Source organism: Rhizoctonia solani, chromosome 16 (genome assembly GCF_016906535.1).
Source record: "Rhizoctonia solani chromosome 16, complete sequence".
Classification (NCBI taxonomy): Eukaryota; Fungi; Basidiomycota; class Agaricomycetes; order Cantharellales; family Ceratobasidiaceae; genus Rhizoctonia; species Rhizoctonia solani.
In genome coordinates, this window is record NC_057385.1 from 600506 (window position 1) to 614094 (window position 13589).

General features: G+C 48.5%; 3 protein-coding genes across 3 annotated transcripts; 2 read left to right on the forward strand and 1 right to left on the reverse strand.

Annotated features, from left to right (window-relative positions):
* Positions 1-785: 785 nt before the first annotated feature.
* Positions 786-6023, forward strand: RhiXN_01404 (ABC transporter G family member 11; the record flags this gene model as incomplete). The annotated part of the gene is made up of 17 exons (XM_043321223.1): positions 786-1143; positions 1199-1513; positions 1558-1793; positions 1849-2451; positions 2512-2670; positions 2729-2928; positions 2980-3019; positions 3082-3197; positions 3254-3271; positions 3320-3391; positions 3442-3554; positions 3609-3759; positions 3786-5204; positions 5253-5358; positions 5411-5500; positions 5553-5811; positions 5863-6023. The coding sequence occupies 17 exons, from the start codon at positions 786-788 to the stop codon at positions 6021-6023; spliced, it is 4416 nt and encodes a 1471-aa protein (XP_043187046.1).
* A 501-nt stretch (positions 6024-6524) lies between these two features.
* RhiXN_01405 (ABC transporter) lies at positions 6525-7135 on the forward strand (the record flags this gene model as incomplete). Its single annotated transcript, XM_043321224.1, has 2 exons — positions 6525-6748; positions 7021-7135. 2 exons carry the CDS (start codon positions 6525-6527, stop codon positions 7133-7135), a joined length of 339 nt encoding a protein of 112 aa, XP_043187047.1.
* Positions 7136-7621: 486 nt separating this feature from the next.
* RhiXN_01406 (AMP binding enzyme) lies at positions 7622-11602 on the reverse strand (the record flags this gene model as incomplete). Its single annotated transcript, XM_043321225.1, has 16 exons — positions 7622-7633; positions 7692-8054; positions 8112-8270; positions 8321-8591; positions 8667-9155; positions 9221-9547; positions 9595-9745; positions 9803-9867; positions 9930-10042; positions 10099-10265; positions 10360-10372; positions 10424-10477; positions 10532-10690; positions 10756-10823; positions 10881-11238; positions 11300-11602. 16 exons carry the CDS (start codon positions 11600-11602, stop codon positions 7622-7624), a joined length of 3072 nt encoding a protein of 1023 aa, XP_043187048.1.
* Between the last annotated feature and the right edge of the window lie 1987 nt (positions 11603-13589).

Here is a 13589-nt window from a genome sequence, read left to right on the forward strand (position 1 = left end):
AGCGCCGGAATAATTTGAGACCAGCGCTAAAGACGCTGTCGCTAACTCAAAGAGCCAGAGCAGCAACCATTACAGCGCCGCATAGACCGTGTGACGGCGCCCGGCGCTTAAGGCGCTGCAGACAGCTCCCTGAGTTCCCACAGTGTCCCTATGCAAACCATTTCCTTACCAGTCAAAACCTACAGGGAACCCATAAAAGAACACACCGCCTTGTACGAGGGAAGCTTCGGGGATGGACCAAGAAGGGTTGTCCCACCGGTCCGGCGTGTCGGTAATTTGACTTGTGTACCGGCGATTTCGATTGTGTTGGTTGTTAGAGCCGGATCCTAAGCCAAACGAGTCTAGATACACGGCTCGTCGTATCATAAAAATAACTTATGATTCAACCGTACTTCTATGTAATACTGGCCGACAACGCCGTTGGGTTTGTAGTACCAGGACCCTTTTGCCGGCCGGTGTTACTAGTGAGCCAAGGTCGTAAGATGTGACCAAGGCCGTCACAGGGCTTTCCATACACTCACGTGATCTCCTCCACCCCTCCACCTTGCAAAAAACTTGGCCTCCACTTTGATCATTTGAAAATCGTTTAACTTCTCGGGGATTTAGATAACTAATTCCACCCTTGGAGAACAGGCAGTGAAAAGATGCACGCTCGGATAATGACGAAAAGAAGCCAAAAGGTACAGTCCATGCATCGTCAGTGATCTTCGTCGTAAATTATCCGTGACAGGTATATAGGATATCGTGAAGCGATTCACTTGGCCAACCCCTCATTACTTGAACCCATGTCTCGCTATGGCCCGGAGACGGTATCCGACCCAGCGACGGCCGTGCCCTCGCGAGCACCGTCTGAGGCCATCGATATGCAGGACACTGAAAAACATCAACACCAGAACACCGGCATCAACGTTCACAACGCTGAAAAACAGTTCAACGACCTCGCCCGTCGCTTGACTCGCCAGAGCACACACCATGACGAAAAAGGCGGCTCGGACCCTGACATCGAGAATCAGCAGCCCTTCGACCTGCTCGAGTACCTGCGTTCCACCTCAGGCAAGCAGAACCAGGCAGGTTTTGCTCACAAGCACGTCGGAGTCACCTTCCACGACCTGCGCGTAATCGGTGTCGGAGGTGTCAAGATTTGTAAGTCCCATTCATCGCTTTCAGTCCCACATTCGGTTCTCATCACTTGTCTCAGACGTGCGAACCTTTCCTGATGCCGTAAAGGAGTTCCTGCTCTCACCTCTCTATATCGCTGCATCGCTACTGGGCAAGAAGCCGAGTGCGCCAAAGACGATCTTGCACTCGTTCAATGGTACTGTCCGACCCGGCGAGATGGTTCTTGTCCTGGGACGTCCTGGGTCCGGATGCTCTTCGTTCCTCAAGACAATCGCGAACCAACGCGGTAGCTTCCTTGAGGTCACAGGTGATGTGCGGTACGCTGGGATTGGGGCTCAGGAGTTCGGCAAGCAGTTTGCTGGCGAGACTGTATACAACATGGAGGGCAAGTGGGGTTGTACTGCTGAGCAAGGTCACGGCTAACTAGGATGGATGTAGATGACATTCACTACCCGATCTTGACGGTTGCACAGACGCTTCAGTTTGCACTGAGCCTCAAGTCTCCCGGGCGGCGTCTTCCTGAACAGACTCGGGCTCAGCTCAACGACGAGGTTCTGGACATGCTTCTATCTATGCTCAATATCACCCACACCCGTAATACAGTTGTTGGTAACGAATTCATGCGGGGAGTCTCAGGAGGGGAGCGGAAGCGAGTGTCTATTGCCGAGATGATGGTCAGTTGCTTCTATCTATGTGCTATCTACATCCTGACACCTGACATTTATCCAGGCAACTCGCGCATGCGTCCTGTCCTGGGACAACTCCACTCGCGGTCTCGACGCCTCCACTGCTCTCGACTATGCCAAGTCTCTTCGCATCATGACCGACATCTTCAAGCTCACCACCTTCGTCTCTCTCTACCAAGCCGGCGAGGGCATCTACGACCAGTTCGACAAGGTGCTGCTGATCGACGAAGGTCGTCAGGTGTACTTTGGACCTGCCAAGGAGGCACGGGACTATATGCTGTCGCTTGGGTTCCGCAACTTGCCTCGTCAGACGACTGCGGACTACCTTACCGGCTGCACTGACCCAAACGAGCGTGCATTTGCTGAGGGTCGGTCTGAGGTAGATGTGCCGTCGACTCCGGACCAGCTTGCTGAAGCGTTCGAGCGAAGCAAGTACTGGTCGCAGATGGTTGCGGAGCGCGAAGCGGTAGAGGAGGAATGGCGACGGGAAGAGAACGAGGCGTCTGGTGCGCGGGGGCAGTTCCTGCAGGCGACGAAGGAGGAGAAGCGGAAGCATGTGTCTCGGAAGGACCCGCACGTTGTTACGTTCTTGAGCATGGTGAAGACGCTTGTGTGGCGTCAGTGGCTGATGCAGATCCAGGACACGGTGAGTTGAATTGAATTGAAGTACCAGTGGCAACATTGCCTCAATTCATCGTATATCCAGTTTTCCATCGTCACGAGCTTTGCTACAGCCATTATCATCGCTATTCTGGCTGGTACTCTTTATCTCAACTTGCCCCTCACCTCTGCTGGCACGTTTACTCGTGGAGGGGTCCTTTTCTTTTCGCTATTGTTTAATGCATTCAGCGCTTATAGTGAACTGGTTTGTACCCTACTTACTATCATAACTACAATGGGTAGTTGTACTGATAATACCATAGCCTGCAATGATGGCTGGTCGACCAATCCTGTACAAGCAGCTATCTTATCGGTTCTATCGAGCGAGCGCATTATCCGTCGCACAGACAATCACCGATATTCCACTCTCCGCTCTCCGAATTCTGATATTCTCGATCATCACCTACTTTATGTGTGGTCTTCAGCGAAGCGCAGGTGCATTTTTTAAATATTATCTCTTTATGTGGGTTTTGTATGATTCAGCATAGATATCTTTGCATTAACACTATCCTAGTTATGTTACGTTCCTGGCTATGTCTGCCTTTTTCCGCCTAGTGAGTAATATTTTTAGAGTTATGAATATTTGTTATAGATATCTAACTACTTGTTGTCATAGATTGGCATTATCTGCAAGAGCTATGATACCGCTGCTCGCTTAGCAGCGGCTATTTTCATGCCCATGATGATCTACTCGGGCTACATGATTCCAGTTTATGCTATGAAACGATGGCTGTAAGTTTTATTATGGCCCCCAGGTGTGATGAATAATGTTCATGGTTACTTAAAAGATTCTGGATCTGGTACCTGTAAGTAAAATAATATCCAGAATTATATGTACTGAAACAATGGCTCAGCAACCCGACCAATTACGGGTGGGCAGCAATGATGGAGAACGAGTTTTACCGCATTGACATGACTTGCGATGGGTTAGTAATTTCATATCTCGTATAATTTTTCTTCTAATCAATAATTCTAGCGATTATATTATTCCCCATAACGCCGGAGATGTCACTAAATATCCTACGATTCTCGGGCCTAATCAAGTCTGCACTCTTCTCGGAGCATCTCCTGGCCAAATTCGGGTATCTGGTGAGTATATGCTTTAATTGCTCGCAGAAATTAGCGAGGCTAATTGTTTGAAAGGTGATGTATACATTGAGGCAAACTACGAATATCAGAAGTCGCAGATTTGGCGCAATTTTGGCATCCTTGTGCTATACTGGCTTGGCTTCATTGTTTTACAGATCTTAGCTATGGAAAGATTTAGGCAAGTGCTGGTTCTTGAACCATTGGGGTACGTGAATTGATCAAATATTACAGACATGGTGCCAATGAAACGCCAACAACTATCTATGCGAAAGACAACAAAGAAACTGATGAACTCAAAAAATGCTTGAAGGAACGCAAAGCCTCGGCTCGCAAAGGACAAGACGATGAGAATATCGTTGTAACCGAATCAACCAAGGCTTTCACCTGGGAGAACCTCGACTACACTGTCCCTGTTCCCGGTGGCACTCGTCGGCTCCTCAAGACCGTCTTTGGCCATGTCAAGCCTGGTACTCTCACCGCTCTCATGGGTTCTTCCGGAGCCGGCAAGACCACCCTGCTCGATGTCTTGGCCGGTCGCAAGACCATCGGTGTCATCCACGGTGACGTCCTCATCGGCGGCGAGCGCACTGGTATCGCCTTCCAGCGTGGTACCGCATACTGCGAGCAGCTCGACGTCCACGAGTCCACTGCCACCGTCCGCGAGGCTCTCCGCTTCTCCGCATATCTCCGCCAGCCATACGACGTCTCGAAGGAAGAAAAGGACGCATACGTAGAGGAGGTCATTGCTCTGCTCGAGATGGAGGACATTGCCGATGCCATGATCGGCCAGCCTGGTGTCGGACTCGGTGTCGAAGCTCGCAAGCGTGTGACGATCGGTGTGGAGCTGGCAGCCAAGCCTCAGCTACTGCTGTTCTTAGACGAGCCGACGTCGGGCCTTGACGGGCAGTCTGCGTACAACATTGTTCGGTTCCTGAAGAAGCTAGCCGCAGGGGGACAGGCGATCCTGTGCACGATCCATCAGCCTAACGCGCTTCTGTTTGAGCAATTCGACAACCTGCTTCTGCTGCAGCGTGGGGGTGAATGCGTGTACTTTGGACCTATCGGCAAGGACAGTCAACATCTGGTGAAGTACCTGGACGAGCGTGGGGCGCACTGCCCTGCGGATGCGAATCCTGCGGAGTTCATGCTGGAAGCTATTGGTGCTGGGTCTCGGGAACGGATTGGGCCGACTGACTGGGCGGAGCTATGGCGGCAGAGCGAGAACTTTGCTCGTGTGAAGGAAGAGATTGCAGAGATCAAGGAGGATGCAGCACGGCAAGTGGCAGTAGTGGATCCGAATGCGAACAAGAAGTACGCGACGCCGTTCATGTACCAGCTGAGGGTGGTATCGGAGCGCACTCTTACTGCTTTCTGGCGTCAGCCTGATTACGGCTTTACTCGCTTATTCACCCACGGCGTTATCGCGCTGATTACTAGCTTGACATTCCTGCAGCTAGGAAACTGGGCTCAGGAGCTACAATACCGCGTATTTACAATCTTCATGGCAATCATGCTCCCACTGGTCATCGTCTCTCAGGTCGAACCGATGTTCATTGCTGCACGAATGACATTCATTCGCGAATCATCGTCTCGGATGTATTCTGAGTTTGCTTTTGCTCTCGGACAAGTCATGGCTGAAATGCCCTACTCGTAAGCCTAATCAAAAGCCCATCATGTGGTTCTAACCTTATGTTTTAGATTGCTCTGCGCAGCCGTGTATTTCCTCCTCTTCTATTATCCCGCAGGCTTCCAGTACACTTCGGACCGGGCTGGCTATCAATTTCTCATGTTCTTGGGTATCGAGGTAAGTTCTATCGTATCTTACTGCCCTATGATAGTGTCGATGGTGTTTGTAGATATTTTCTGTGACACTTGCGCAGATGATAGCTTCTTTATCACCGACAATCCTCATTGCGGGGTTACTTAACCCTTTTGTCATGGTCACCGTGAGCCACACCGACATATTGCCCTACGTGCCATTGCTTAGTATTGTCATAGCTTCACACGTTTTGTGGCGTCATGGTGCCTAGGGATTCGATTCCCAAGTTCTGGCGTGCCTGGCTATACCAGATCGACCCATTCACACGTGTGGTATCAGGCATGGTGTCTACCGAGTTACATGGCCTCAAGATCACTTGCTCGGCCCTCGAGTTCGCTGTCTTCCAGCCTCCTCAGGGACAGACATGCCTTCAGTGGGCTGGCGACTTTGTTAATGTCAGCGTGGGCTACTTGGATAACCCTGATTCGACCTTTGATTGTGGGTATGCTGCCCGATTTCTTCGAAGTGGTACTTATATGCTATCGCCAGGCCGCTACTGCCCATATGAGTATGGTGATGACTTCTACAATAGGCTTGGGATCTCATTTGATACTCGTTGGCGAGACTTTGGCATTGTGATTGCGTTTACGGTGTTCAACATCATCGTTACATCGATCGCATCGAGGGTGTTCAAGTTCTCAAAACGATAAAGACCCTGTTTCTTATTTCTTCTCTTTGGCATTCATGCGCTATAGAATCTAGTCGAATCCAGCTTTCTTCTCTTCGAGAATGTAATTATTGTACGACGCTTTTAGCAATGACACCCCAATGACTATCGATAATTTAGGTGTGATGTCAGGGCAAACGATTCCTTCTGAGCGTGCTTCTATACAACTGACGTAGAAATGACCATTTTCCTCAAATTTTTATGCATAGTATGTCACATATTTAGTTTCTTAATCGCAATATTACAGGGTGCATAGTGTGATGCGCGTTTGGGAGGTGGCTAGTCGTGTGGCTATTTCTGTGTAGACCCCCTTGTTTGTCCATATCTGGTACCCCTTCAATGAGTCAGAGTGAGATCCTGCCACTGTCTTGGCCTCCTGCAGAGCGTTTCAGTGCGCCTCGGTCCAACGGCAAAGTCTATTGCTCCCTTCATCTCTATCTCTTTCCTATACCTTTGGCAGATTTGCGATGCATAGCTATATAACATGGGTAGATGGTATACACCGTTCGCATATACCAGTGGCTTTGTCCTCAACAAGGACGAGGTGTTTGACCTTGCCAAGCACGTAGCCTTCGACTTTGCTCCATCCCCCACTGCTCATGAGCTCGAAGTAGTAGTCTTTATTCACAATGCCTCGCGCAACATCAGGTTACATATGGGAAGGGAACGGGCATCTTACGCCTTACAGCCTCCAGGAGGTTTCCCTCGGTAAACTTCCACCCGGTCGCTTGAATCCTGATGAGTTCTTTATTATACTGACTATGCGCAGCTGTAACAAGTATGAAATTGATCCTGAAACACACTAGAACACTCAGACAGTCAAGTCGGCAATATTGGCGACAGCCGAACAAACAATGTGCTAGAGTCGTTGTTGACGCTCTTCTACCTTCTATCACACATTCAGCCTTCCATACTAGTTCTGGAGCTCATATTGAGGGGGTTTAATTGGATGATTCCAGTAAAGAATACAGTTGTGGCAGTGAGAGCGAGGAGATCGAGGAGGATGAGGAAGGAGAGGTATACGAAGAAGATAAGAGTGAGGACTTGGAGGATGGCGCTGAAAAATTGGGCCAGAAAATAGGGGGGCTCAAGTAAGGGATAAAGGCGAAAAACAAAAGACTCCCATAATTGCTCCATCCGTTTCCGCTGTGCAAGGGTACAATGCCAAAAATAAGTATGTGTGTTTAAGTGAGAACTGAGCTTAAATCAAGTTCAATATGTACTGATCTTAGGTATCGATTCTTCCATAGTCTGATTCATGCTGAGGGAAAGCATACTGACGTTGTAATTTTCAGACCATATCCCACTGAAAAAAGACATCTTTTACTGACGTACTGATTTTCAGGATCTTATCACACCACAGCGATATATATATATATATTAGAGCCATAAATTTGATTATTGTGGGATATACCTAACTATGTAGCGGGTGAGTATAAAGCATGCTACTCGTACTATACATGCTTAAATATTACACATATATGTATTATGGATTTTATGGCCTAGGACCTCGAAAAGTAAACTAAGCAGCCTTAAAAAGTCCCATTGACTCCCAGTACCCTACCCATTTTCCTACGTGTCCTATGCCGAGCTCTGGTGCGGACCTTAAGGTCTTACTAAGTACTTCCGCCGTGCTAGTATCCAGTCTCACAGTTCCGCCCGACTCGGCATCGCTTGCGTCCCTGCGTGTCCGAAGCTCGAGGTCAGCCCGCACCATCCCATCTACTGTGCTCTGGATCTTAGCACTTGGGAATCGCTCGAATCGCTCATGTTCTAAGCCCCTGAAGGATTCAACAGCCTGAGTAACACGCTTATTCCACTCATCGAATGGTACTATAGGAAGATGAGAGCCGGTGCGAGATGCAAGAACCACGGATAGCGTCGCAAGAATATCCATCCAAGGTACAGGATGAGGGTGAGCTGCGTGCACCACTGGTGGTATTTCTGCACTATGGGCAATGCATATATCAATGATTGAATGAGCGGCCACGTCGAGCGGGAGCCACGATACAGTCTGAGCAACATAATTAAGTATATGGTCAAATTGTATGCATACAGTCATATAACTTACCCCAATGGCACCAGGCAAACATCCTATGGAAACCGATGACCCGACCAGTGATGGGACCCAGTCTGTAGTAGACCATGAGCCACTGATAGCGTCTCCAGTTAATTGGCCAAGCCGAATAATGCATGTCCTTAGCCCGACACGACTTGCCGACTCCAGGAGCTACTCGTAGCGTTAATAATTTCTCCAGTGATTATTGGAGATCATCTCACCTTTTCGGCGACCAGCTTACTCTGCCCATATCCAATACTGGTCGCCCCGTCTTCGAGCGTAACAGGGGCTTCGCTCAGACAACTTCCAGGACGAGCGAACCCAGCTACAGCAATCGATGAGGCGAATACGAATAGTGGAGATCCGGTCGGAGCAGTGGACTGGAATGCGAGATCGAGAAGGTTGTGCACACCGCGAATACTGGGCTCAAAGGACTGCAAACTGAGGTTAAAATTGACCTGCCAGGCATTGTGGATCATGACGGTTGCTTCGCTCCGAATCTACAAACTAGTATGAGTATAATCCAGTCAGTATATTGGAATTTCACAATCACTTGCCTCATCGTACATCTCCTTGCTCAGCGCTAGTCTGGAGTCCTCGAGATCAACATCTACAAACACCAGCTTCCCGCTCTTCAGCAAGTTTACGTCAAGTAATTTATCTTGAAATGATGTGGTCTGTCTTTCTTTATTCCCTTTACTCGATTTGCGATTCATTGCCCACACCTTCTCGACTCTGTCGCTCTTAAGTAGTTGAGCAAGCAGATGAGAGCCGAGTCCACCTGTGGTACCAGTTACAACCACTCGTTCCTTCGTCGATTGACGGTAATGAGCAAGTGGCTGAGATCGGCCATTGTCGTACTTTTGAATCATTGCACGAATGTCTTGAAGGGCTTCTGTGGTTGAGTCGGCCTTATCGTCGTTTTTACTGGAGAGTTGAGCGAGCACCCGGGCAAGTTGTTTGACCGTGGGTTTGGCGAAAATAGTTCGCTGGTTGATCTTTGAAGCAGTACTCAGCGTGCCTTTGAGTGAACGAAGAAGCATTGTAGCTGTTAAACTATTAGATCCATCCAAACTCAGCGCCTATGGCATCAACCCATCTGTGCATACGGAAATGCTCACCTATCCATCCCTTGTTGGAACAAGTCCTCACTCACATCGATTTTCCGACCTAGAAGGTTTTGAACGCATGTCTTAAGCCATTCTTCCATATCCTCCGGGCCGGAGTATGACCCTGAAGGGCTAGAATTATTGGTCACCATCGGCTCTGTCTCAAGTTCCAGATACATTTCCTGAATATCACGCGCGTAGAGCTTGAGAGCGGCCGAACGCGAGACGCCCCCCTTGGGTGTGCGAGGGAAAGGGCGAGCTGGGTCTGAAAATAAAACTGCCTCCCTGGCAATACGCGAATGGGAGGGAGATGCTTGATTAGCTCGCTCAACAAACGGCCTGGATGAGAAATCAGTATATATGCGCTCAATTCAAAATCTGCTTACCATATCTCTTCCAGCGCCTTAATCCCACCTTGGTTTGTTCGACACAAGTCTCTGGAAGACTCTTCAAACTCTATTAATACGCCGGTTTGGTTTCGCTCGCGCCCAAACATGATCGCAGATTTCACAGTAGGACATTTGACTATCTCGGCCTCTGTAACGATATTAATCCAGGAAATTCGGGTGGGGCTAAGTAAGCGTGAGAGCGTACCCATGGAGCCAGGATTAGTCTTCTCGCCATTCAGTAAAACGATCTGGTCGTCAAGTCGCCCAAAACTATCAAATTTTAGCAGCCCGTTAGCCGAGTATTCGACTCATATCTATCCCAGTTGACCTACATCTTCCACAAATCTGGCTTAGAAGGGTGCCCGACTACAAGATCCTTGGTTTTGTATGCCAGCTTACCATCCAACTCGTAGTTCAGGACGAAAGGCTTATGGTCATCTGTTACCTACAATACATTTTAGTCGACTTTTTAATTAAGCTACCTGTGATGAGCAAACTTACTACAAAAACCACCTCAAAGGTATTATCCGCATCGTTCTGAGGGATAAAGCGTGCGTCAACATGTGGAGAGAACTTGATGTATCCCCAGTCGCTTGGCCCCTCCAGGTCCCAAATCTTATGCACATGTCCGACCTCAGTGGCACCATAGCAGCAATGAATACGAACGCCTAGTCAAAAATGAGCTCGTTTATTATATGTGAGAGGCATAAGGTGACTCGCCTTGGTCATGTAATTTATTTCCAATCGTTTCAGCCAAGGGACCTCCACCGAACATCTGTGGCGCGCGTTAGCCGAGCCACCGCCGTGAGTACTTAACAGCACTCACAATGCCCTTCATCCGGCGAAGTTGCGAGACCGCATTCTCGTCGACAGACCATGCCTTGAGTCGCATACGTTACTGAGATTAAACAGTGCACTGGAGAATAAAGCTTACCTCTAAGAATGCCGGAACACACATCATGTATTCGCACCTGGCACCAATTCCCGCCTTGATTGTCAGGTCTGGAGTTGGCACTACAGGAATACGGCTGGGCGCAAACATGACCTGGGTGTATCCAGCGTAGAGAGGCATCATGACTTGAAGGAACATGCCCTATCCGATGGCATAGGGTAAGATGCAGGTATTAATAAAGATAAAATAAAAAATCCCGTACGTACCATCGCATGAAACGTCGGCAATGCCATTGTACCGAATCGAATTCCGCCGGCATATAGCCATCCAAACGCTAACCAATAAAAATGAATCAACTAAATATGATACCGAAGGGCGAGAAAATACCCACGCTGATTGATAAAGTTCTTAAAAACGCCTTCAAGATGAAGTTTAACAGGCCTTGGCATTCCGGTTGAACCCGAGCTATGAAGCATACAAATGGTTGTTTCGGCAGTGATCGGCTTCAGTGGTGGGGAAGGCCTATGCTCAGACTGGATCCTGGACTTGCAAAGTTGCGGTAGTATGCTATCCAAAGGAGGCATTTCGAGAAATTGTACGTGAAATTCCATTTCTGATAGGTCGCGGGCGAGTTGGAGGGTAATGTCAGCAATCGATTCGCTTCCTCCGGTAACTAAGAGCGACGTTTGTGTGGATGCCAGCAGGTGTGCGATGCCTGGGACGTGAGTGCGTGGTGAGATGGGGAACGGCTAAATTTACAAATTATCAACTAAAACCCAATAATCGGGGTGGTAAACTCATTCGACGCACTACTAGGCCGGCCCTCATCGCACCAAGTATCAGTACGACGTACTGGATTGTATGCGTCGATATAAGGAGCCCGATCTGAGTTCCTTGGGGAAGTTTTCCCCCTGGGTTCAAGATATGAGCAGCACGATGGACAGCATGAGCAAGTTGCTCATAGGTTATGTTGGTTTCGGAGGAATCATTGATGTTGTATAGAGCCGACCATAGGTGGTTCGGATTGTACTTGAGATGGAAGTCGATGGCCAGAGCAGGAGGTACAGAGCCATCGGTTGGAGGAAAAACGAAGTCAGTTGAAGTAGCAACCATTATTATACTTTTTTTATAAGGGTCTATGAGTAAAAGTATAGGTCTAAAAAGCAGAAGTATCGATACAGGGGGAGGGGGGAGGGGAACGCAGGGATATCGGTGCTGCAAAGACGGTTTATATATACATCAACCCGTAATATCAATCGCAAGTGACATGAATTCAGAAGATACTTAATCTACGATCGAATAGGGGACCTGTCTCGGCATTCTGGCCGTGAAACGGAGCTGAACGCCCGCATGGCCTTGGATCGGGCCAGTAATTGGGCGCACCCACGATATTACACCATGAACCAACCCATCTGAGAAAGAGTATTACTCCCATCAGGAAGGACTGGTTGGATTGCCAAAGTGTTCACGATAAATCAAGTTGGAATCGCACAAGCGAGACGGGACAGATAAGCCCCCGAAGTTCCACAGTAATGGAGGAAGAAATTATGCGAACCGAATAAGCTTAATTAGAACCCGGCGACCTGGGTTTAAATTTAGCTGGGTGATTATCTGCCTCTCAGAAAGCCATTTTTGGCATGTGTTAAATCACTGAATGGGATTGTTGGAATGTTCGACTTGTGTAATGCAACTGAATGACCTGTATAGTGCATTATAGTACCATGCAAAAGTGGGGGTAATTCGTCCTTGAACTCTCCTCAAGTTCCCACTTGCTTGGAGAAAACACTCACCTCTTCGATATTGCACGAACCTGGGGGAATATCCCCATTCGCGATTGACTTATTCATCTGACCATCCCTGGCACTTGTCTGTCTGCCGAGTCCCCCCCCCCCTACACACAGGAAATGCTCCAGTCTGATGCCATGTGTCAACCATCCAGATACGCCCAAAATCCGAGTTCCTCTTGGACTACTAGAGCTGGAAATTAGCTCCACGAGGGAGTCAGTGACGTCGAACGCCTGGGTCCTGATGGATGCTAATGACCAAATTCTCCGCAAAGCGTGGTGTCGATCGAGGTGTCCAATAGAGAGAGCAAAAAGGATGAAAGGACTTGAAACGTATGCACCAACGTCTCGCCCCGACGGTGTCGTACTAAACGGGAACCAAACAATTACTACTATTGCCTGTGGCGTAGAGTCACTCTAGCGTGTTTCGGTAAGGTGCTTGGGATAGTTCCTCAGCTATTATGACGCGTAACGATCGGTGCTATAGCCTTGATTGATTCGGAACCATTGACATTGCCCAACCAGACTAATGTCACGCTTTCGTTCGTAAAACTAGCTTTCTATTTCAAGTCCACGATGTTCACTTACCCCATATCACCAATTCTGCTCCCTGGAGTAGTAATTCAATTTTTGGGAAATACGCATGTATTCCCAATTTAACACAGCAGATTGAAATAAATGAGTAGGGAATCTACCCGAGGTCGATCAGTCATCAATGGTTGTCTACCACTTGGTCCGATATGGATTCCTACAATGGTGAATGACTTTCTCGGGCCGTGTTTCGCCGTGTTTCTCGCTGACTTACGGGTGATCAGAAGGGTAGCTTATTCACCCGAAATTAAAGGACAGGACCCAGACCGAAGCTTGTAGGATTTAAGATCGACAGTAATAAGGAGCGGTGAATAGATTATGGAGTTTGGGGATACACTTTATGTATGCGGGATATAATGGTTGTTGGCACCCTCCTCGGATAATCTAGACGTCGAACCCATAGCTCCTCATGCATGCGATGTGTTTCTGTAGGACGTCTGCGCATTTAGACGGAGCTTCGCTGGGTCGTATCGAAGGAAACAATCGTCACGTTCGGATTTCGTTTGCGGACAGGCACAGCATCTGTGGTGGGGATATCTAGGTTAGTGTTTAACACAATATAATAGGCATTTCAGCGCACGGCTTGAGTCCCTGGGGATTGAGCGGGTTTTTTGGAGGATAGGACACGATTCAGTGGCAGGAGCACTGGTTTTGGCTACAACCGACATGCCTGAGGTGGTGGTTGAGGATAAAGTGACACCCCAGAGGCTGACCAATCGGAATTT